Below are 25518 nucleotides of genomic sequence, written 5' to 3' on the forward strand. Positions count from 1 at the left end.
CCATATGCCAGGATGAATCTGACATTTTCATCCTCTATACAGACACTCACAACCAACCAAAAGACAAGGCCATTGTCAATTTTGTGCAAAGCAAACTTTTGTCTGAAACAGACAGACTGGCCATCCTAATCAGGACTTTGAATTAGCCGTGAGGATATTTATTGACTGACCGCAAAACAAATCTGATGCCAATGGCACATGACCACAAAAAACAACAATATGCGCAATACAGCAGAATTCAATCTGCCCAAAAGAAGGTCCCCCTCAAAATGGAAGAAAAAGAGAAGAGAAGAGAGCACATTCAGGATTTAGCCAGCAATACCCATTACAGGCTCTCGGGTCCATTCCGATTGAACAATAGCATTAATGTAAATGAGAACAGATGGTGAATAGAACAACAGCATAAGTATACAGCTGAGGTGAAGTCTAGTCACATGAAGCTGCCAGACATTAGGCTGTCTCAAATGACAATGTCACACCCACACCACACAATGCCCTGTCCCAAATGGGGCATTTGATGAGAATTTGTGGTCTAGACTGATGTATGTGTGTCTGTGCAGTTTGCAAGACCATGGTGTGTCTCATTTGTTGTTTTATTTTTTTTAAGGGTGCTCAAGAGCGCCCCCTTTGTGCACCTCAAGAACGCACACAGTCCCAAGCCATTTACTAGCGACTATCCTGCTAGTGTATTAGTTGTGACATCAAAGGCAATAGACAGGGAAAAAAATTATATGTTGCTTGCAAAAAATTTACTTCTGAATGGTCATCAAAGGAGAAAGATACTCTTTTCAGCCAGATGATATAGATACAGCATCTACCAGCAAGGGATAACTGCACCACGCTAACCAGTAAAGCCTTGACCCCTTGCTATCCACCCTTATCACACACTTTTGCAGTGCCTGCAATGATGCAAACTCCACAGCGCACCACTACCCGACAGTCTATGGACTTGGGAGGATGACCACAAGGGGATAGGGCAGCATTTGGGACAGGGTCACTCTCTCTCAAACTCCAGCATTAAGGACACAAACAAATCCCCACTTCCCCTACTGCAAGCCCCACAGACAGACAGCTAGTTTGGAGGAGAGATGTATGAGTGAAAGTATAGTCGTGTTTGAAGGAGAATAAGTGATTCCTTTCAGTCCCAGTGTAGCTGCAGGTCGTGCGTGTCTAGGAATTCAGAGGCGATGCCCAGCGGGTTGAGTCCACCTATGGGCCCGGGCATAGTAAGGTCCAGCCACTCCATGTTGTCCAGGCCAGTGTCGTGCAAACTGAAGGAGAGAGAAGTAGGAGGTGGGTCGGAGAAACCCAGCTCGGATGTGTCCATCGGGGAGTTTGGCTGCTCCAGGATCTGGTTTTGCAGCTCCTCCAACAGGCCCAAAGTCCTCTGCTCGGGCTCCGCGTCCCCGACCAGCGTGCCCTCTAGCAGAGCCTCCAACTGGTTGTCAGAGTCCAAGGAAGCTAGGCTGGGCATGGGCTCCGCCATGAGTGCCGGTGGGGGTGCCATTTGCACCTGGGCGGGCTGTCGGGACAGGGCGGTGTTGATAGGCAGGGTGGTGATGCTAGCAGTGACAGGCATCATCTTAGGCACAGAGAGGTCTTGTTGACTAAAGGGGGTCATCTCTATGGAAGGCAAAACAGGGGAAGGCATGAGGACTGTCAAGAAAATAAACATCTGAACCTGAAAGATTATACTCTTCCAAAACCTAGAGAGCTGCCTCATTATTTACTGCCTACTTAGGCAGTTACCGTCTAAAGAAGCATACTAACTGAGAAGGAACTTCATAAGTGCCTGATTTGGAATGCTCTACATAGACACTTTACTCTTACCCTACTCTTTAAAATTATGTAGAACTCACCACCACTTTCTATTAAAATGTCAAAGAGTTCATCCATCTGTTGGCTCGTTGCTGTGGGACTCTGCAGAGCAATAAAATTAAATGGATGATTTTTCATTTAACAGTCAACATATTAGGATTGCCTACTGAACTGACATAATATAATGTGCTGTCTGTAAGCATGTGTAGAAGACACATCACCTCTGCGACTGTAGGATTCTGTAGGTTGCGGGTCTGTTTGACAGCCTCCTCATAGCGGGGCGGCTCTTTGTTTTTGGGCGTCTGGGTGAAAGCTGTGGGTTGCTGTATAAAGGGTAAATGATAGGGGAATGGGGAGTCAATGCAGAACACAACACTGAGACAGTGCACACTAAAACATCTCAAAAGGATCAGTTTATGCTACCTTATTTAGGGGCCCATTGATAAGGCAGGGTGGGATGGGGGATGCCTGAGGAGAGATCCTATGCTCTGGGGAGCTGCTCAGGAAACACTGAGGTATCTCAAGGCCTGCTGGGTTCTCACTGGCACCGTGTTGGAAAACTGATCCCTCAGAGACGCCCACAGGCAGGGTCTGTGTGAAGATAAACACAGTGTCTAAAATGGAAGCGTTTAAACACTGACATATCTGCTGTAAGCTCAATTCTAGACTTCAGCAATGGTCAAATGGATGAATATAACTATGTATTATAATTTCTTTCAACAGAAATCCATTGGTATGAAACCTGATTTATTACATTGTATTATAATAAAGTATTGCTACAACTGTATATACATATGGATAGAAACAAAAGATTATAAATGAGCAGACCAGAGACCAGAGACCAGAAACATCACAAGCTGGCTTTGATGTAACAGTAAGAAGTGATTTAAATATATAACAAATAAAATTCATAACAATCAATTGGTATCGTGACATATGTATTGCGATCCATAACGTATCATGATGTGGTTGGCAATACCCAGCCCTAGTAGACAGCTAACTGAATTACAGCATCACCCATTAAAATGGGAGCAATTTAGTTTTGATGCGATAAGATGGTGTAGACATGAAGTAAAACTTTAGACCATGAACATTCACCGACACCCACTAGCATTATAAAGAGCATCTGCTTAACAGCCGGGTTTGTGTAGGCTAATGCCCTCTTTCTGCCGTCACTGGAGTTTTCCCTGTATGCCTAAAAACAAGCCAACTCAGGTCACATTGGTATGTGTCCGTCATGTAGGGTTGTCAATGGAAAGATTATCAGCTCATCACAACCGATGAGCTCTTGTTACTTGCACTCTCATCCAGGACTCAGGCCAGGCACACTCTCTATGCCAATGGTATGGGCATCAAAAAGGGGAAAACTTAGCATGCTGCACTGCAGCCAGGACAGGCTAATTACAGTACAATGAAAGCCTAGAAAGGAATGGATCCAATGATGGATGGCTCTTCTTCTGTCCAGACAAGTATTCACTTGCTCTGACTGCACCCACTGGCATTGATCCATTGTTCTTACTCAAATTCAACTAAGTATAGCATAGCTGGAGGCTGGAGAGCTCCAAAAGAGGGCGGAGTTACCCCAGAATGGGCGTGGTTACACCAAAAGGGGGTTGCGCCACTCAGGGTTAGGGTTAGGGAAAGGGTTAGGGGCTCTCTATATTTTTGCTGGCGGTTTGAAGCTCCCGCTCCTTTTTGGAGCTCGGCCTACAGCTATATCCTTCTCAATTCCACAGTCATTCAATATTTCAGTTCAATATACTACAACTCTCTAGTGCAGATAGAAGAAATGATAGACTGTTATATCAGCCAGGTCAATTACTCTGAAGATTTACAGATTATCAGCAGATAACCGTGTCCATTTTGCAGATTAACAAGGATTAACAGATCAACTCGTCCTGGTGCAAATTCCAAAATATTTAAAGATTTTTTTTTCTCAATGAATTTAGAGTAAATATTGTGTAGAATAAGTTTAGTCTCATTTGCCGTCATTAAATGGTACAATGTATCTGCATTTTATTGAAAATCAGCAACCCTGCTCTCTAGATATCTGCATTTGCCATCGAAAACACATACTGGCTCTAAAGACAGAATGACACCTACAAAGTTAAGTGAAGTTTAATCATTGATGAGCATATTTTACATCGATGCATGAATGAGAACTGACCCGAACCATGTGGTTGTGACTGACTAGCTGCTGTGATGAAGGACTCTCTGCTTTGGTGGGCTGTAGCTGGGCAGTCTGAATGAGACCTGGCTCTGATGGTGAGACAGAAGCGTGCAAAACTGGCTGCAAAAAATGACAAACTAAGTATCAGATCTACTCATATAACCTCCAGCAAAGATGATCATAAACAGAAAGAAATAATGAATGGGTCTAGGCCCAATAGTATTGATAAAATACAGTAAATCACAAAAATAAATAACAGGGAGGGATTGCATTACCTGTAGTTTGACATTAGTAGTGGGTAGCTGGATGGTAGTGGTATTATTTGCCAGGGGCATTGGAAAAAGGATCTGAGTGCCCCCATGTTGAGTGGTAAGTAGAGTCTGGGGTTGTCCTATGACCTGTGACACCCCTTTGTGGCTGATAATGAACTGAGGAAAAGGTGTAGCAGTCACCTGGGTGGGGTGTGCATCTTCGAGTTTCACCAGTGTTGGTGTAGTGTGTGAACCCAATGTGCAGTTGGCAGGAACAGTACTTTCTGTCTTCACAGAGGCCAAGATAGAGGCTGGGCTGGAAATGTTGTTACTTTCTACAGTTGGGACGGCCTGTCCGCTTCTTTTCTCCACTTCTAGCTGCATCTTCAGCACCTCCACCAGCTTCTGCTCCTGCTCCAGTTTACGCAGCAGCTCCTTGATCTGCCGCTCCTTTTCATGTAGTCTTCGGTCCTGCTCCTCGGGAACAGGAGCTGCCTTAACCATATTATTGCTTATGCGGTTCTGGGCTTCAGCCTGTCCCTCCATGGATGCCTCAACTCTGCACTGAAGCTCTGAGGAACCAGGAGATAAGGACGGGGTGGAGCTCATGTTTTCAGAGGGCTGCTGGTCGGAGGAGAGGGTTGTAGTGGTGCTGAATACCTCCATTGGTGTGCCACAGGGCTGTGTATTAGGTCTGCTGCACTTGTTGGGTGCAGCAGTGACATGGATATCTTGGAAAGGCTTAAGCCGTTCAATAAGGTCTGTTTTTGTTCCCGACACTGGAAGACCACGTAACTTCAACTCCATTTTCAGCTCTGCCACCTGCCAAAATTAAATTATTTTTGAAAATAAGTAACCTACAACTTATTGGTTTGTAAACCAAGAATTATTAAAGGTGAAGTATGTAACTTTTTTTTTTAATGTCAAAATACGTTCTATTATCCCAGTTTATTGTTCAGTGACAACTATAGGTAAGCCATTCGTGGGTTTACCTTCCCCAAAAGTATAAATACTGAGCCTCCCAGGCACTAGCAAAACATTGATGTTTATATTTTGAGTGGCCCGCTCAGCTCCACCCATCCCTTTCTAGCTCAACCTATAGCGTGAACTTGGGGAGTGGCTACTTTTTCAGCCGGGGAAATATGAACATACATGGAAGATGTTTCCACAGGAAAAGGTATTTATCTTTGCCAAAATTCAAAGACTTGCTAAAAGACACTTACACAGAGAACAGAGTAAAATCAGAGTGAACATTGGCATTGCATTTACAAGGTGGAGGACTTTTTGGGGTTTGATGGAGACGCCAAACTTAAGAGTTTCTTCTCGAAAGGTAAGCTACACTCAAGGTATTGCCACACAAGTTAGCTCATTACTGTCGAGCTCCAAATAAATTTGTAAGATACTCTGAATATGTATTGTTACGCTTAATAGTAACCAGAAGAACCATCCTACCTCAAGTGCTATATCCCCCGCACACCCAGCTGCTGTTCAATCCGGCGATGTTTTCAGACAACCCATTCCTTTCTGTCCGGTGTATATCTTATAGTGGTCTTGTTTATTCTGGTGTTGAACATTTATCACTATTTTATTTAGTATGGCCTATTTGTTCATAGGGAATCAGAGAGTGCAAAAGGGTGGGATAAGTCTACGGGGCGTTGGCAAAAGTTGTTTAAAAACTCTTTATTTTTGTAATTCCATTTGGTGCCATTAGAAGTGCAGAAATTACATACTTCACCTTTAAGTTAAGGTGTTCTGAGATCTCAGTAGTTCGACAGATCAGGCAACACTACTTGTGAAAAGCAAGCTCAAAATTGGCAGCATTTTTTTTATTGGAAAGGTCAACAGCAGCATCTACAATCAGTTTCATTGATTGGACTCCAAAATCAAATTTTATGACAAATATATGCAGAAATTCAGGTAAATCCAAAGGGTTCACATACTTTTTTCCACCTAATGTATTCAACTTGACCCTAACTATTATTTAATCCAAAGTTATATTTATTATCTCACTCATTCTGTACACCACAAAAGTATTTATGTAAGGTTGATTTGGGTTACATTTTGTGTGAAAAATAAAAATCTCTCATTACCTTCATCTCCTCCAGGTTGGCTGGCAGTGTGCCAGCCTTGCGATTGGACAGGGTGCTGTTGGGTCGCACAGGTGTTGCTGCGGGCAGAGACACCACAATAGAGGCAGGAAGGCTGCTGGTGCTGTTGATAGCCACTGTGGCACTGCTGTTTTGGCCTTCTATCACAGGCCTGGCAAAGAATTAGTGATGAGGGAAGCAGAGGGGGTAAAAAATCACTTAAAATCACAGCAAGAACTATTGTTTGCCCATCCCTCTCTTTTAATAAACAAATGCTACTGAACAATGTAGAGGCAGAAAACAATGCCAGTTAAAATAAATCTTGCACATATACCAGTGGAGGTTGAAAAGGAAGCAGAGGAATAACCCCACTGACTTCCTGCCATTAATGGAAATCACTACACAGGATTTGTTATAGGAAACTAGGTAATGGTCCTGAGAGCCACTAGCAAAAACAATACTGGGTTTGCAGACATTTTCCAACCAAAATAATTTATATGAAGCTATTATATTAATGGTTGACACACACACACAAAAAAAAAAAACATCCGAATGGCTAGCAAGGCTTCAAAAGCAAAAGATGACCTTTGTCAAATTAGGCATGTAAAGACAAAGGCTAAATTGTTTGCATCTACCGAACCAGGACTGCAATGTCAAAGCAGTGCACAGCGAACACAACAAGGCCTGATAAACAGATTACAAAAACACTGAAGCAGATCTCCTTGCTTACTTGAGAGGTGCAGGGAGGATTGTCTGATAGTTGTAGTGCTGCTGTTGCTGTTGGCTGAGGATCTGTAGCTGCAGAAACAGCTGTTGTTGTTGTAGCAAGCGTGCATATGAAGAGTCCATTGGGGCTTGGTCAGGTTCTTGTTTCTGGTCTGGGGGAATGTACTGATGATATTTCAACTTTTTAACACGTGGCTTGGCCTCCTTGCTCTTCTTGCTGCGACTCTTGTCTCCAGGTAACTTAGGATGACTCTGCTGTAGATAGAAGAAAGATTGCGAGTTCCCCATTTGCATCTGAATCAAGGGGAGTTATGAATCAAATTACATTTAAAAATGAAGTGAGTAATTTCTGTCACTAGCGTCACCAAATACAATTGCAAAAATGATGAAAATCTGGTAGAACACAGAGAATCCCACCCCAAACTCATGCCATTGGTTGAGCAAATGTTGCTGTTGGTCTGGTTATGATGCTCAAAACAAACATAGCAATGTGTTGACTGCACCACAGTCACAGTGTTCACACTTTTTGGGAAAATCAACCAGCTAATGGCTTACTTATAGTTGTCTCTGCACATTAGGCTGGGATAGGAGAACGTATTTGAACACTGAAAAAAATGACACACATCACCTTTCTCAATGTTCAAACCAAGAACTTGAATTTTGCAATGTTGGATATTTTTGAATACATTTAAATTGTAGTGATATGAAATAAATATGAAGATATAACAGATATGAGGACAAACTAACTAAATAACAAGATATACCATCAACCTTCATTTGTACATTTGTAATTCTAAATATAGAAGCCACAGAAGTCATTTACTGACCTTTATAAGGGTGAGTCCAGACTTTGCAGGGGCCACAGTGGTGACTGGCTGTATCATGGGTGCTGGAGGGCTAACTGTTTGCTCATTAGTGGAAAAAGGCTTGAGGAAATCTGTTGAAGTGTTTGTGACTAGTGGACACTGCTGTTAAAAGCAAACAACAAATGACTGAATGTTGAATCACCAAATTCTCTGTTCTGGCCCCAAATTATGTGTCCTTTGGAGTCAAGAAGACTAAAGAGGGAGAAATACCTGTAACAAGTTATTGGGCAGTGGCGAGGGCACCTCTATGGTCCGGGCCTCTCCAGGTGAGGATGCAGATCCTTGGGACTCCTGACTGCCTGGCTGCTCAGGGGAAAGAGCATCACCACTGTCCTCGTCTATTGGATAGCCCTCCAGAATTTTGGGGTATTGCATTTGACCATCTACCCAAAAAAATACAATGTAAGAGGACAGAGAACAGAGGACATGTATGCCCACTTCAGAAAGCATTCATTCAAAATGTATCTTGTCTAATAAGGCTCCTAAGACCTCTGACTGGCCACAACATTTGCTTCATGTTAACTGACAACCCAACTCTACTTTCTCAAAATGTTTCTTGTTTCCCACAAGTGCATTCATTAACTTAAGGGTGTATACTCACCAATGATGGCCTCCTTGACACTGGAGTCTACAGGCAGGATGTTCTTTTCCACCAGCTCCATGGGGCCAGGCCTCTGTGCGATCTTCTCATTCAGGTCATCAGCCAATCGAGCTCTCTTCAGCTTCAGCTGTGTGGCCTGCAGTGAGGGCTCTGCCACCGTCTCTGCCAAACCACCAAAAACCACAAACAATCAGCACAGCAATCACCCAAACCCACTCCTCAACAATCATAGCAACAATCAAGAAGAAGCCCTATGGTCAACTAAGTCACAACGATAAACAATGGACAAGTACTTATCTGGATGACTTCAGTATAGAGGGTGACTATACTTAAAGGTTTAGTTAACTTAAAATGAACATTCTTTCATCATGTACTCAAACTTATGCCAATTATTAACCCCTAATGACTTTCTTCCGTGGAACACAGAAGAAGATATAATACAGAAAGTCCAGACACTCTTTATCATAATGAAGACTGGGACTTCGGAGCTTGTGTTGAATTCAAATAAGGCCCGTCAATATGCGTAAACCCAGGTTTGACATCATATTTGAGTATTTGAATTGATTCACGAGTGTGAATGAAATTTGAGAGCTATTACTGAGGGAAAGATTTTAAATGAATAACATCTTAATATCAAGTCTGTTCCTCATACAATACCATTGTATGACTTCAGAAGTCTTTGAATATTGCAAATTAGTTATATGGGTTCCTTATATGGTGCTTTTTGTCACTTTTGGACCTCAACGGCCCCAGTCCCCATCATGGAAAAGAGCACAATGGACATTCAGCAAAAAATCTTTGTTTGTTTTCCATGCAAGAACATTTTATGGGTTTAGAACAACATAAAGGTGAGGAATTCATGACATAATCTTTTTTAGTAAATTATTCCTTTAGTGTTGAGTCAACATTTCTAAATAATAATCTATAAAAACAAATCTTGAGTTAGTTCTGAAGCGTGGTAGATTAAACCAAACTTTTACCAGCATGCCGATTAGCTGCTGTTACACGTCATGTGAATGAAGGACTACCTTGTAAGATGTGCATGCGAACCAACTCAGCCCTTTCTGGGCGGCTGCGGATCTTGTGCTTTAGGAAATTTTCAGTCTACAGAGAGAAAGGAAACAGAGTTTTAGATATTTAAATCCCTCTGCAATTCAGGGATCAGAGAGTAACCCCTCAAATGAGTACGCAATGATCCTCTCTGTGCTTTGCAAATTACAAACATATTTACAGTGGGCTTAAGCTAATAAAACAACTGAGAGGTTCACGTGTGTCCCATTATGGAGAGCTTTTGAACCCTGAAGGGCTTTAGGGAGGATCAGAGACCCCAGATGACTGAGAAAAAAAGTAGAGGATTGGGGCCTGGTGCCCTGCTCTTACCCTGGCTCTCTCAAGGCTGCGGATCTGTTCGTGGAAGGCTGCTGGGCTCTTCAGGGCTGTAAAGTCACACGCACAAATACATAAAAGAGCAGTCACATACAGGGTTATTACAGCTTTGAAAATGTAAATTTTTTACATTATGTATTTTCATCTTCAATTTCAGTTTTGTCTAAAGTGTGTGTGTGTGTATATATATATATATATATATATATACACACACACACACACACACACGCACACACACAGATAGATGTTTATATAAACATATGTATATATGGTATTAAAAAAATATATATATATATATATATATTAGATTTTATTTCGATTACAGCTTTGAAAATTTTTTTTTACTTTAATTTTTATTTATTTTTCGGTATTAGTCTTCAATTACATCCCTTATAATACAGTGCCACAAACTGCTCCATCTGAACAACAAAAACTATAAATTTTATTTTTTTCTTTTGAAATTCATGTTGTTTCTTTATTAGTTAACGGAAATATTTTTCATTGGTAGCTTAATAGCATAATAAACTAGCTATAATATCCTTATAATAAACGATAATAACCTCGGTCTCATGAGGACACAAGGGCATCACCCACACACTACAAACACACGGTGCTCTTTCATCTCTCCCAGTCTTTCTAAATGCTGCTCACCAGCATTTGCTGTAGTGCCTGTTCTCACATGGAAAGATTACTCAGAGACATGATGGAGAGCGTTAGAGGACCCACACAGACATTCCCACACAGTTAGACACACAGTCGACACAATGCACTCCATGACCAGACAGCTACCTCGTAATCCCGGATGAATTTGAGTCTAATTTTACACTGAATTATGAGAAAGCAAGCAATATAATTCCATCAGATTGGAGATCTGGAAAAAATGTTTGTTCTGCGTAAAAGCGCTTACACAATACTCACTGATTTGGTTGAATGAAAAAGTGGTTATGAGCAATAATGGAACGAGCTAAGATGAGCGTTTGAACAAATACCACACACATCAGTCATGTATGGCTGTGACAGAACTGTGATGTGAAGTGAGAAATCAATTGATTCAAAAAAAGATGTGGTACAGCAACCACAACACCAAGTGATTTCCTCTCTTAAATGCACATTAGAACAGGAAAACTCATTCACGTGACTTAACATATTTTGTAAAACAAGTAATGATACTTTGTTTTATGTGCCAACTCCCCATGAATGATGCATTTTTAAATTTATAGTAAACATTACTTGTTGCATTTTAATCAACATTTTATTTTATTTTTGATCAACATAAAACATTTTAGGTGAACATTTATAGGAATGTGGGTTTTCGACAAAATACTTTTGGGAAATTAACATGCTATTCTCCAACAAATACTATTTTAAACAGCATTTTGCTAATTATTTTATAATTATTATGCATGCAGCTTTTATTACCTCATTAAGACTACATTTAATATTTATACTTAAAAATTCATTTGTCCATTCAAACATATTTCATCCATAAAGTTGCACGCATAATAATTAGCAAAATGCAAGTCAATACAGGACTTGTAGTTCATGTAAACTACCCATATTATAAAATACTTTGCAAACAATATTAAAAAATCATGTTTTGCATCCTATATTGGTTCATGAAGGGGCTGTACTCACGTGGCATGATGCCCTGATCAACAAGCTGCTCGCGGGTGCGTCTCTGCTGCAACCTTAGCTGGAGAACTGGTGGACAGAAGAAGACTGGTTAGACCAGCTATATTTTTGATCCAACCTCAGACAATAACTTTTCCACCTGATTAGCACACATACACTGAAACAAATTCACAACAAGTGGGGAATCTAACCTGAACCACAGCTGAAACCACACACATTCCCTCTCTAGCATTACAGAGTCACCATAAATTTCTTCCTGCTACCAAAACAAAAAGCTCTTGAACGACTCTTTGAAGCGTTCAGTTTGGAACACTTCCTGTGACAATTCTGAAGACATTTTTCTTTTCCCCTCTTGGCTGAGCCTCCTGGAATTTCTTGGCTGATTATAATAACAGCTCAAATTGGTTGTTGTGTTAAGACAAAAGGATAACATCTGACATTTTATCAGAGAATCAAGCTCTATTAGCTGTGAATTTTCATAAACGTAAGACAGGAGGATTTCCTCTAACGGATGTGGCCAGTGCAACACAAGCCTGCACGTCAGGGAGTAACATGCTCCAATTTTAGTCAAATAATAAACATTCTTTTTTGTTTTTAATGCTGAATTCATATAGCCCCACTGGTAGAGTATGGTGTCAGTGACACTATGGTCATGGGTTTGATTTTCAGAGAACTCATACTGATAAAATGTATATCTCAAGGTAGATGCAGTAACTACACCAACACTGGTTTTTGATTGTCCAGCCAAATGTGAATTCCAGTCATAACTAAATTTTGACTAAACATGTAGTTACTGCATTTGCTATTGTAGGGCAGAGTAAGTCGCTTAGATAAAATGCACAAAAAGTTTAAAATTAAATTCTAGCGGGCCTGGGTACCACCCCTGGAGTCACGAGTTCGAATCCAGGGTGTGCTGAGTGACTCCAGCCAGATCTCCTAAGCAAACAAATTGGCCCAGTTGCTACGGAGGGTAGAGTCACATGGGGTAACCTCCTCATGATCGCGATTAGTGGTTCTCGCTCTCAATGGGGCGTGTGGTAAGTTGTGCGTGGATCGCGGAGCGTAGCATGAGCCTCCACATGCGGAGTATCCGCGGTGTCATGCACAACGAGTGTCTGAAGCCCGCTCTTTCATCATCTTGTAAACAAATAAATTGCGCACAGTAAAACTAAACTGAAGGTTAATTTAATTGTCTGCATGGATGACGATTATCTCCCTGGTCGCGTTATGAGATTTTCAAGATTTTATTGATTTTATTCTGGCAGTTAGGCCTACTTTTATAAATAGGCTAGCTCATAAAATAATTTTTGTTTTGTTCAATGTTAATAGTTTTTGTGTTATTGGCTGCTGTCTACCAACTGAAATGCCTACCAAGAACAATAAAGATTGAAAGTGAAAGTAACCATATATATATAAAAAAAAAAAATTCACAGTATTAAGGTGCATTGCAATAATTTATTAATATTAATTATTAATATTAAATAATAGAAAATGTATATTTATAAAACAAATTTTAAATGATACTGCCCTGCAACAGTTATGTTATGCATTTGATTCAGTAATTTCATTTGTAATTTAGTTTGATTCTTAATGGGCCTACCTTCCTAAAAATAAAAAATAAAACTAACCAACAAGGTAAAAGTATACTTTTTTCTTCAGATTTTAGCATTTATTACAATAAAAAATGATTACTCATTTGCCATTTATTAGTTACAAATAAAACATACTAGTAATTTACACATTGTATGCTGTTGTATGTAACTGTTGTGATTAAGCATTGAGAAGCATCGAGGCAAATGTCATCTTTTCGATCATGATTTCTACAAGCTGTAAAATTGAAAATAAATGCTATTTTTGGAGAAAAACAGAAATGTATCATTTGGAACCGTGTTGGAAAATAGCAATAAATTAATCGTTACGTTCTCGCCCTTTACAGGGTTAAGAAAATAAATGTATGATCAAACATATTGTTCTTGTTTTATGAATACAGCATGTACTTTTTTTGCCGTCTACCTGAAAAAAAGAAAAGTGAAATGTTACAACCTACGGGTTAAAACTCTCTACTGGGCATGTTGTAACATGTGCGGGGCACACTGTAACATGAAAATTTTACAGCATAAAAATGGGGAGGGGGGTGATAACATGCATTCCTGGTGCACCTTAATCAGGTTCATTTTTACTTGGGGCACAGAAAAAAAATCAAGCTGTGCAATGTCTGAATTGCAGAACATAATTGCAGCTCTTTAGGTTGGGTTATTCCATTTTATACCATCTGGCCACATCCGTTATAGGAAATCCTCCTGTCTAACGTTTATGAAAATTCACAGCTAATAGAGCTTGATTCTCTGATAAAATGTCAGATGTTATCCTTTTGTCTTAACAAAACAAACCAATTTGAGCTGTTATTATAATCAGCCAAGAAATTCCGGGAGGCTCAGCCAAGAGGGGAAAAGAAAAATGTCTTCAGAATTGTCACAGGAAGTGTTCCAAACAATGTCACAAATTTTAATACATTTGATGAATGATACTAATACTAGTAAAAATAGTGCAGAATATTAAATTCGTCTTAATTTTTATCACTTTTCTTTGTTTAAAATTTTTCAAAATCCAAAACATGTATCTCCAGGTTTAAATGGAGAAAGAAATCCCATATTTCCCCAAATGTGGTTTAAGACATTTTTGGACCCTAAGTGTACGGCCAACTCAGCGAATTCAGAACATCTATGAGTAACACAGTCTATGACAGTCAAATACTCAGGCAGAGATGTTGATTATCTGGAACAATCACTGATTATTATGTGTAACTGCAGAGCTCATAATTCTGTCATAAAAGGCTGCTGAAGTGTAGCTTTCTATTCTCTAATGCTGTCATGCAAATTACCACAAAACCTTAGTAAACACTGCTGAACAAAGCTTCGGAAAGCATATAAAAGGTATTCAAAATAAGCTACTGTGGTGTCCTCTCAGTGTCAGGACGATATCCACATCTCAAAGAGGCACAGCAAGCAACAGAACCTGATATGAGGTTTCCTCTGCAGGTGTTTTGAGGCTCCACTCCTAAGCAAGCCATGCGCTCTAACTGTCCTGCCGTATCCTCAGGGGATCTCAGCGTGGACTCTTGACAGGACCAGAGCTTTGTGAGGAAGGCATACAGACCCTGTTCTTCAGGGCTCTCCATTTACAGTTAGCAGCTCTGTTGAAACTGGAACTCCCTCATAGGAGACAGCATCTCTGCTCCTCCAGCAAAAAAAAAAAAAAAAAAAAAAAGGAGGGAGCAGAAAGACTAGTCCATGGTTAACCCCTCCCTGCCACTGGATCTTCACATCTTAACTTAAACAGAGATCAGATCTCCTGTTTATAGTTTTTTTTATAACATCTGTTAAGGACAGGTGGATCACAACAGTGGATGCTTTATTTTGGGGATATGAAATCAGCAAAACCAAACACAATCAAAACAAACTTAGCCCAAAACAAAAAAGCAAAACACAAAATACAAACTAGGATAAACAAAACAAAACTTAACACAACAACAAAAAGCTAAACACACAATACAAACTAAACAAAACCAAATAAAACAACAAAAACAAAAAGCAAAACAAAACCAAAACAAACTTAGCCCAAAACAAAAAAGTAAAACACAAAATACAGACTAGGCTAAACAAAATGAAACAAAACTTAACACAAAACCAAAAAGCAATACAAAACAAAACTACAAACTAAACAAAACCAAATCAAACCAAACAAGCAAAAATCTGGGTTACAATGAGGCACTTACAATGGAAGTGAATTGGGGTCAACCCACCCAGATTTTTGCATCTTTTAAAGAAAAGGTGGGACAAGTCTAAATTAATTTTTTGCTTTTTAAAACAAAGCAAAACAAAACACAAAATACAGACTTAACCAAATCGAACAACACACAAAAAGCAAAACAAAACAGTTCTCAACCAAAATAACAATCCTCTTCATCAACAATGTGAATAACTTCTGAGAGACAGCCGGAGGATGAAGAGTAACTGACATGGGGCACACTCTGCCAGAGTCGTTTGCATTTCTACTCAGTGTGACGATGTGACCTCAGCATAACTAGAGCTCTATGAGTGGCAGCTACGAGCCACCACATGCAGACAACGCTGTCCTGTGACCTTTCACATGTCAATAAAACGTGTGTGCACCCATAGTACGATGCAAAGAAATTCTAAAGGTAGTGAAGATTTCTTCTGTTTGCTGAGGCTGACAGAATGGAAAAAGAGGTTATCTTTTTCAACAGGCACAAAAATATAAAGTTATCTAATCAACTGGAGATAGAGGCTAACCTAATCAGTATGTGCCATGAATTTAGCAAGGCAGTGAATTCAAAGAGCCAAAATTGAATAGCTGAATTTATACAGGCTGTGATTACAAAGTGGCAGACTGTACCATTCCAGAACTTGGCTAAATTTTAAATCTCGCAATAAATTCACTGTTGACCAAAAATGGCTTGATGGCGAACTAATAGCAAAGAGACCAAAGAGAGGACAAACAACTTGTCTAAGACCAAGTCTTAGAAGCCTGCCGTGTTCCCAACATCATTGGTTTAATTCAGTTCTCTAACGCAATTTTCAAAGTTATCATTGGTGTAGAATTGAGTATGGATGGGACAACAGTTTTTGGCAAGCTACTCAAAAAATTTAGCAAGGTAAGCTACCAACAACTCAACAGAAAAATTAGTTAAGCTAAGCTAAAAGTTACACTTCACAGAAAGTAGCAAGTTACACTACAAGCTACACACCAAAAGTAGCTTGCTGCGTTTAAGCTACTTCATATTATTTCAACCAGATGCACAGAGCATACCGTCAAAGACAAAGCATCTAAAAGTCTTATTCACGTGATGTTTATCAAAGCCATGGTACAGCATAGTGAAATACAGTATACAAGTATGCAAATCAAATCAAATTAAATAAGTAAATTCATATTTATGCATGTTATCTATACAAATTCGTGTTCAAAATGAAAAATAAAAAAAACTCTGTGCATATACTATTCATTTTATCTTGTAATTCTGTGTCTTGCTGTTGTATTTCTGTATGTACTGGAAGCTTCTGATCAGAGGTCAAATTTCTTGTGTGTGTGTGTGAGCACATCTGGGCAATAACAATCATCAGATGGTAATACCATGGTACTTTGATATACAATTACCATATTTATGTACTATTCTGTATTTACATGGTACTCCAAAGAATACCATGGTACTACCATGGTAATTTGATATATGATTACCACATTCATATACAATTGAATGTACATGGTGCTTCAAGGTAATTTAAAGAATCCCATGGTACTGCTATGGTACTTCACTATATGACTACCTTATTCTTATACCACTGTATTAACATGGTGCTCCCACGTAATGTATACATTTTATGTGTTTTCGTGTAAGCTACTAAGTGTTTTGATACTCTTTTGGTGGTAAAATCTTTAACTGTAGTTAGGGGTGGGTGATATGACCAAAATCCTATATCACGATATGAGTAATTTTATATCACGATAACAATATATATATCACAATATAGCTACATTTTTCTGAAAAATCAATAACATTTTATTATACATTAAGACATGACGCAATGTGTAATTTTGAGTAATCCAGTCAGTGAATTAAATACTTTATAAATGAAAACTTCATCTTATACTTTTCATTTATTTTGAACTTGAAGTTAAAAAGTAAAAAATAAATGCCACATTTCAGTCTGATGATTTGCACCAATTTTCTCCTTTTTTTTTTTTTTTTTTTTTTGATTTTTCCCCTTTTTCACCCAATTTAGAATGCCCAATTCCCAGTGCGCTTTTAAGTCCTCGTGGTCGCATAGTGATTCGCCTCAATCCGGGTGGCGGAGGATGAAAACCTCCGCCTCTGAGACCATCAACCCACGCATCTTATCACGTGGCTTGTTGAGCGTGTTGCCACAGAGACACAGCGCGTGAGGAGGCTTCACGCCATCCACCGCGGCATCCGCGCTCAACTCACCACGCGCCCCACCGAGAACGAACCACATTATAGCGACCACGAGGAAGTTACCCCATGTGACTCTACCCTCCCTAGCAACTGGGCCAATTTGGTTGCTTAGGAGACCTGGCTGGAGACACTCCAGCAAACTAGCAAACTCCAGGGGCGGTAGCCAGCATCTTTTACCACTGAGCTACCCAGGCTCCCTCTTCTTTTTCTTTTTATTATTATTATTGTTGTTGTTGTTGTTGTTGTTGTAATTATTGTTATTATTATGATTATTGTTATAACTTTCCTAAAAAACCTTCTCAAAGCAATGCAAAAAGTAAAATAACATTAAAAAAAAGTATCCATAAATAAAACACTTAATGAGGCTCTTTGTGTTTTTAGTAATCTCTACAAAGAACATAAAATATCTGAAGGAAAATATGGCTGGTTTGTTTCCTGATATCAGACATCATTCAAACAGAATTTTAGAAAGGATTTTGATGTGTATTTTAAAAACCCACTTGACATCAAGAGAAACTAGAATGAGTAACGGGTGTGATCTGCACTTTTTCTGTCACAGCAGCACAAATGAAGGGACTGGGATGACTTCAATACTCATGCGCACTTGCGTGTTTCAGACTGCGTACGCAACACTTGCACAAAACACAGCTGTGCGTGTTTGGATGGGAGGCATGTTTGGAGCGTGGGATGAATGTAATTTAATTTGCTTTGATGGTGGCTCAAGCGGGATTTCATGCTGCAGAAGGGGATTCAGTGTCACTTTTTCTCGCTTTCTAGACAAGCTTTTCATCTAATGATTCGTGCAACTGTCAGCGGAAAAACTGCATTTCATTATTTCTATCAGTCTCACGTGAAGCCCTGACCACTGATATATACGTGCACATGAATATATCGACATACACAATGTACAAACCTTGCAAATCGCTGTTTTCTGCTCTATATCGCGTTTTCTCAAGCCAAACCAATTCCACACCACGGAGGATGCACTTTTTCATTCATAATCTCCTCATCTTCTCATTCAAATTAATTTGAGGAATGAGCAGTCCCTCCGCCTTCGTCCATTTATCCGATAGATTGAGTAATGCGTACGTTTTATGTGCTGTACACAGTTCTTGTGTGGCAATTTTGCGTTACCGTGATAGAGACGATAATCCAAAGTGTATACCGGTTGACAAATTTCTACTGGCTTATCATGTCTACCGTTATCTCGCCCACCCCTACCTGCAGTGCCATTAAAGCTGTACACGTGTTGAACTTAATAAAGACCTTCTTCATCACTGGCAAACGATCGGACGCATTTGCAGGTTTGGTTTCCATTAATTGAAGATCCACAGCAACCAGGTTATCTTTATTTTCCGTATTTTAATATATTCCGTCAGTGTGTTGGCAAGAGAGAGCGCACACCAAATGATTCAGCAGCATGTGTGTGAGCTTTTTGAGTCACGCAGATTGAATCGCGAACCGATTCATACTGCTTCTACATGTAGATAGCGTGTGACCAATTCATTGTAAAGAACCGACTCAGATGAGCGATTAATTTGAATCGGACATCTTTAGTTGATTCAAAACTGGCGACAGTAAACACCGGTGTAATGTATGATGTAGCGGTGTAGCTTTTGTCAAAGCTACACGCTACCTAATAAAAAATATAGCTTCGTTACTGAAAAGCTACTTGATTTAAAAACTAGCGATGCTACCACCTCGTTACTCAAAAATGTAGTTATACTAACAGCTTCGCTATATGTAGCAAAGCTACTGCCCATCACTGAGGGACATACATGTTACGATTCAAATCCCTACCAATATCTCTGATTAAATGTAATAAGAATTTTATGTATTAAAAGGGCTTTATGTTCTGTCATTTTTTGTTTAAAAAATGGAATGATTATATTTCACTTAAATTAAATGCTGTCTAACTTGAAACTAAGCCAAAGCGCACTGCCATATGCGGCATGATGGAAACTGTTGGTGACTTCATCTGACCTGTCCTAAATGCAAAGTAGATTACTTCTGGACTGTAATCTGGTACAAATAACACCACTAAAATGTAGTCAGTAATGTAAGGTAATATAATTTGATTGCTTTTGGATTACTTTTGAATTACTTCTGACCTAATTTTTGTTTAGTTGATGTCACATGCATTTGAGTAGCAAGCTTAAGTAAAGCTTGTATCATTTTGACAAAATATTGCTTGAATGCGTTAAAGGAAACTTACTTAATTGATCAAAACATGAGAATTGATAGGATTTTGTGTGTGTATTTTACTTGCTATTTTTCTGGTTCTGAGTGAAATAAAAAATGCACTTTTGGCATTACAAATGCCATACATGTGTGGTAACAAATCAGACCAGTAATATTAGTGAATTAACATTAAAAAAAAGAAAGTTGTCACAAAAGCAAAAGCACATTCATGTACATTTTTGAAGCAGAGTACAAAAGCAATTTGCGAAACTAAAATGAACAATACCGCACAAATGCAATCGGTTCAGCATTTATGTGTGGATTACTGCTCCATCTTCAGTGTAATTATGGCTAGTGTCAAGTCTGTATGTGCAATTTACTGCCTTTGCCTGATTGATATGTAATCATAGTTATACAAAGTAACTGTAATCTGATTCTGAGTATTTTAAAATGTAATTTAATCTAGTTACAAGTCCTCCATTGTAGTAATCCGATTACATAACCCAGATTACATACACTATACGGCCAAAAGTTTGTGGACACCATAAGTGCTTGATGAACATTTGATTTCAAAACCTTAGGCATCAATTTCCCCCTTTGCTGTAATAACAGCTTCCACTCTTTTGGGAAGGCTTTCCACTATACTGTATGTAGTATCATGACTGCAGGGATTTGCTCTCATTCAGACACAAGGCTATCAGTGAGGTCAGGAACTGATGTTGGTCGATGGGGCCTGACTTACAGCTGCTGTTCCAGTTCACCCCAAAAGTGATCAGTGGGGTTCAGGTCTGGGCTTTGGCAGGCCAGTCAATTTCTTCCACGCCAGACTCAGTAAAACATTTCTTTATGGACCTCACTTTGTTCACAGGGGCATTGTCATGCTGGAACAGAAAAGGGCTATCCCCAAACAGCTGCCACATATTTGGAAGCACACAAAGCCCAAGCCATTACATAAAGAAACATTAAGATTTTTCTTTACTGGATTTAATGGAGTAACCAAATTCGTTAATTAGAAAGAGGGTGTACACAAACTTTTGGCCATATAGTGTATAATCTTTTACTTCCCAGAACTGCCTGTCCAGTGATGAACACTGATCAGTCTGTCCTATAAACTACTAACATTGTCACTGTGTGATTTTTGTATATATATTTAGGTATATAGCTTACTAATCGATCTTAAATGATGTCTTAAACTTGTGTTACTTGATGGATTGTTCCAGATTAAACTGGAATAGAAGAAAGTATTTTAACTTGGTAGAAATCATGCAAGTTTTGTCCTCTGATCAAGCAGCGAGTACACTCACCGTTCTTGCGCTCATTGAGGGGAGGCAGCTTCTGGCTGGGGTGCAGTGACAGCTCGCCCATCTCATGGGTTACAGCCTCACTCTGTGGGCTGGGAGCCAACAAACCCCCAAACTCAGCTCCCCTCAGGTCCTCCATGTCTCCTCAGTGAGGAGTCAAGTGTCTTGCAGGAGATCAGCAGGAGATTCAGTCACAGAAAACTCGTCACTTCAGTCTCTGCAAAAGACAAAGGCAGCTTAAATTCAGGTGAAGAATAAAGTGAAGAGATGAGCAAAAGAACTTGGTCCAAGGCAGCAGGCTGTATTATAAAGTAAAAAGTGAAATTGTTAATAGACTAAACAGAGCTTAAGAGAATGATGCAATAGGTCAAGGATGTGGTAGTGTCTGTAATATCACTTTTGTTATATGGAACAACCAAAAACACAAAGGATGTGTGGAACCTACACCATACACAGATTCTGCTGTTGCACCGTACATCAATCAAAATGCTAACAAATAATAAAAACTAGCCTCTCCACAGACGATAAATGAATAGGCTTTGTGTTTGCTAGCCTATCATTACTTTAACTTTACATCATCGTGGTGGTTTAGAAGTAGGATGTGAAACCAATAAAAACATAAACATAGGGCTCACCATGGTGCTGTGAAATGCTAGAATACACCAAGACCACATCAACACAAACCACAACCATTAATTCCCATGGAACATTCGGAATTCAAAACCCCTTGTCCTGACACAAGGCAATTTAGCATTAGTCATTTTTCTTTTCATAATTGTAAAAAAAATGTTTGCATTTCTTACACTCATTATGCTGTAAAGTCTATTGTTTGACAGCCAACACAATTCACATTTTGTTTGTTTTGCAGGGCAATGTGCAAACATTTTACATACACTGTACTGTAATGTACAGTACATCTGTTATTAGTCCTTGATAGTCACAGTTGCTAGGATACAACAGCCTCCCACACAAATAAACTCAAGCTGCTGGACTACAGAGCTGAATTTCTCTAAAGTACATTGTTTCTGTTGATCGCTCATATACTACCACTAGAAAAATTAATCATGTATTTGAACATTTAAGCATGAAAAGTTTGGAAAAAAAACTTGATATACCTGAAATATATGCAAAGTCATATACTTGTAATGTATATACTTTTTTGTATTCAACTTAAATGTCACTTTGATGAACCAAACGATAATGAATTCTTTTGACTGATGGTGATTTAAAGCTACACTATGTAACTTTTGGTTGCAGTTGAAGCATAAAACTACAAGTTATTTGAGGAGGAAAACTTTACGACTGCTGTGATTCACCACAGCTCTTCTGGCCGATGAATCTCATGGTTCAGGAAACAACTTCACCAAACAGTAAAAAACAGTTAAATCCATTAGGAGAGTGATATTACTAAGCTGCTGTCCTGACTCCTGAAACCCAAACTGGACTGACTGAGCTGTTCCTCTCGCTTCCCGCTTCTCGCGACACATGCGGAGCTTCTTTCTCAGCTTTCGGATATGATGTAAACACGCAAGGACGAATGACATATGCCTGCTATTTCGCGCCAAATCCAACCCAACAACTGAAATTCCCTCAAAATAAAAATTATTATTGTAGGCTTACTGTAGTGAATCAAGGTTTTGAACATTAATTTTTTATGTACTCACTCAATAATTAATTTTTGTTAATTGTAACCAAAAGAATTTTACATAGTGCAGCTTTAATATCTAATTTATTTTTACTCTCAAAATCACAATAGGATGGATATTTACCGTAAAGGGATAGTTCACCCAAAAATTTTAATTTAGTCATTATATTCCATTTTAGTCATTATTTCAGAGAACTCCGGTTCATACAAATAAGGCTGTGCATAGAAATGCATCTCCTCTTCCACTTTAAATTCTTCAGATTTGTTTGTACGTTCTGTTCACTGGTTTGTGTACAGCTGTGTTGTGTTCTCTGTTGTGAATATCTCTGTGGTGGTCCGGTTGTAGGAACAAGAACATTTTTGCTTGAACACAAGCGGGGGCTGCATGAACTGCTGCTCTTGTACACTCTCATTAACGCACACAGGAGAGCAACAGCCGGTCAAGAATTTCACTCACCAAACCTTATCGTATGCCTTCAGAACAAGAAACAAGTCGCAGGTAAATTATATACTAGACTTCTGATTTATACTTCTGTGTCCTTTTGAAGCTTGAAGAGATGGTCACTATCCACTGCCATTGTATGGACAACAACGAGCAGGAGATTTTTCCAAATTTCTCCCTTTGTGTTCTGAAGAAGAAAGAAGGTAATTCGGGTTTAGAACAACACAAGGGTTACTAAATGACTGAATTTGTATTTTTGGGTGAAAAATCCCTCTAATGTATTTACTTTCATTTAGAACCTACACACACTGAGCACTTTATTACGATCACTATGGTCCTAATAAAGTGCCGGACGTGGTCTTCTGCTGTTGTAGCCCATCCGCCTCAAGGTTTGACATGTTTTGCATTCTGAGATGATATTCTGCTCACTACAACTGTACAGAGTGGTTATCTGAGTTACCGCAGCCTTTGTCAGCTCGAACCAGTCTAGCCATTCTCTGTTGACCTCTCTCTGTTGCTCACTGGATGTTTTTTGTACCATTCTGAGTAAACTCTAGAGACTGTTGTGCGTCAAAATCCCAGGAGATCTTCAGTTACAGAAATACTCAAACTATACAGCCTAATCATATGATTTAATGTCACAATATTTGAATATTTCAGATCATCTGTGGCATTCCCACTGCCACATGGCAACAACAATGCCCCATATGATTAGGGCTGAAACGATTAGTCGACATTATCGACAACATCGACAATAAAAAATTGTCGACAAAAATGTTCGTTGTCGAATAGTCGTTTGATCTTAACGTAAAATAAGATCCTATGAAACTCTAATGATTGCACACAAGACCAGCACTGCAGCTTACGCCTGACTGAGGAGAGGAGGAAAACATCTCACAGTCCAGATACACTCTAAACTTTCCAAACAGCTTCAGGTGATGTCGATCGCAAAGTATGAGGGAATTATAATGCAAAAATACAAATTAAGTAAATACAGAAGCACTCTTGTTGTGGAATAAGCAGAGCAGGAGCTGACGCTCAGCTTAAGCAAAACTTGCGTGTCGAGGGTCTTTAAAGGAAACACCCCAGCGTTACATCTTTAATGCAGTTCTATTTAATGCGTTATAACTTTATTAAAGTTAAAATAATAAGGAAACTGGCATTTCTCTGTGCGGTCAGCACCTCTTCTATGAGTTGTGCAAGTGTCCCGATCTAAGGGGGAGAGATTGAAACTGCACCCGGCTGAGGTACACTCTGTTGCGGGGACGCTTGTCCCACACTTAATGCAGCTAGATTATAACGTGATGGCAACTTATTGAATCATAATATATGTGTCACTGTGCATTTCTTATCGTGAAGAATATTGTCAAAATGCAGCTTTATTAATATGAGTTAGTTTTTTTGTGAGTTAAAGATGGATTGAAGTGAACAGAAAGGTGAGAGAGGGTAGTCTTCGCCCCATTATACACTGCAAAAAAAAAAAATACATTTTTGATTTGTTTTTGTTTTGGCTTGTTTTCCAATATAAATATCTAAAACTCCTTTAAAACAACATACATTTACTTTAGCAGCTATACTGCAGAATATTTTTTTTTTTTAAATCTGAGAATATTGAACATAATATTAAAAATACAAATATTTTAAAATATCGAAAAATCCTTTAAAAAAAGATGCATTCACCTGAGAAGCAGCATATAAGATATTTAGACTTGCTTTTAGAGAACAGATCTTGAATATAAGTGCATTTTGTCTTTACTGCACTCAAAGAAGTATAACCAAGTGACAAAATACACTTATATACAAAATACACTTATATTTAAGATACATTCTCTTAAAGCAAGTCTAAATATCTTATATGTTACTTCTCAAGTAAATGTATCTTGTTTTAAGGATTTTTAGACAATTTTAAATGGAAAAAAAGACATATACACTTGATAACAATAGGATTTTTTTGTAGTGAAATTTTTACTGAATTAAACATAATAAAAAGTATTTTTTCCCTTTAATTCAGTGAATGTCATTTAGAGGTATTTTTAAAAGATGATTGTGTCCTCTTTATTGTTAGCAAACACGTTTAATACAACCTTTTAACTCGGGGCACAAGCTAAAAAGTCAGTTTAGAGCTAATGATTAATCATTGCAATAATCGCCCGAATAGTTGAATAATCGTTCTAATAATCGTTAGATTAGTCGATTATCAAAATAATCGTTAGTTGCAGCCCTACATATGATGCAACAAGTTGGAACTCGAAAGTGCCCGGCAGTTTTACGAAGGCAAAGTTCACCTCTGCAATTCATATTTATGCTAAAAAATATATAGTGTAGCCTATGTTTTAAAATAAAAATGCTTTAAAGCCTTCAAAATCAACCTGGAATTGCTACATCTCAACACATTTATTATGGGGATTTAATAAGTTTTT

General features: G+C 38.8%; 1 protein-coding gene across 4 annotated transcripts in view; it reads right to left on the bottom strand.

Annotated features, from left to right (window-relative positions):
- Positions 1 to 1138: 1138 nt before the first annotated feature.
- Positions 1139 to 25518, bottom strand: part of LOC127422893 (myocardin-related transcription factor B-like) — a 30036-nt gene continuing 5656 nt past the window's right edge. The window contains exons 2-17 of one of the 4 annotated variants that reach the window (XM_051666714.1): positions 23114 to 23285; positions 21015 to 21228; positions 11541 to 11606; positions 9900 to 9955; positions 9548 to 9623; positions 8520 to 8681; positions 8129 to 8301; positions 7880 to 8020; positions 7057 to 7346; positions 6330 to 6498; positions 4264 to 5061; positions 3986 to 4108; positions 2242 to 2409; positions 2040 to 2141; positions 1860 to 1920; positions 1139 to 1623 (exon numbers count right to left, since the gene is read on the bottom strand). In XM_051666714.1, the coding sequence (XP_051522674.1) occupies positions 1139 to 1623; positions 1860 to 1920; positions 2040 to 2141; positions 2242 to 2409; positions 3986 to 4108; positions 4264 to 5061; positions 6330 to 6498; positions 7057 to 7346; positions 7880 to 8020; positions 8129 to 8301; positions 8520 to 8681; positions 9548 to 9623; positions 9900 to 9955; positions 11541 to 11606; positions 21015 to 21150 (3006 nt within the window). In that variant the 5' untranslated portion in view covers positions 21151 to 21228; positions 23114 to 23285. The remainder of the gene's footprint in view (positions 1624 to 1859; positions 1921 to 2039; positions 2142 to 2241; positions 2410 to 3985; positions 4109 to 4263; positions 5062 to 6329; positions 6499 to 7056; positions 7347 to 7879; positions 8021 to 8128; positions 8302 to 8519; positions 8682 to 9547; positions 9624 to 9899; positions 9956 to 11540; positions 11607 to 21014; positions 21229 to 23113; positions 23286 to 25518) is intronic. The other 3 variants (XM_051666717.1, XM_051666716.1, XM_051666713.1) reach the window with 3 other exon arrangements.

Source organism: Myxocyprinus asiaticus, chromosome 32 (genome assembly GCF_019703515.2).
Source record: "Myxocyprinus asiaticus isolate MX2 ecotype Aquarium Trade chromosome 32, UBuf_Myxa_2, whole genome shotgun sequence".
In the NCBI taxonomy this organism is placed as follows: Eukaryota; Metazoa; Chordata; class Actinopteri; order Cypriniformes; family Catostomidae; genus Myxocyprinus; species Myxocyprinus asiaticus.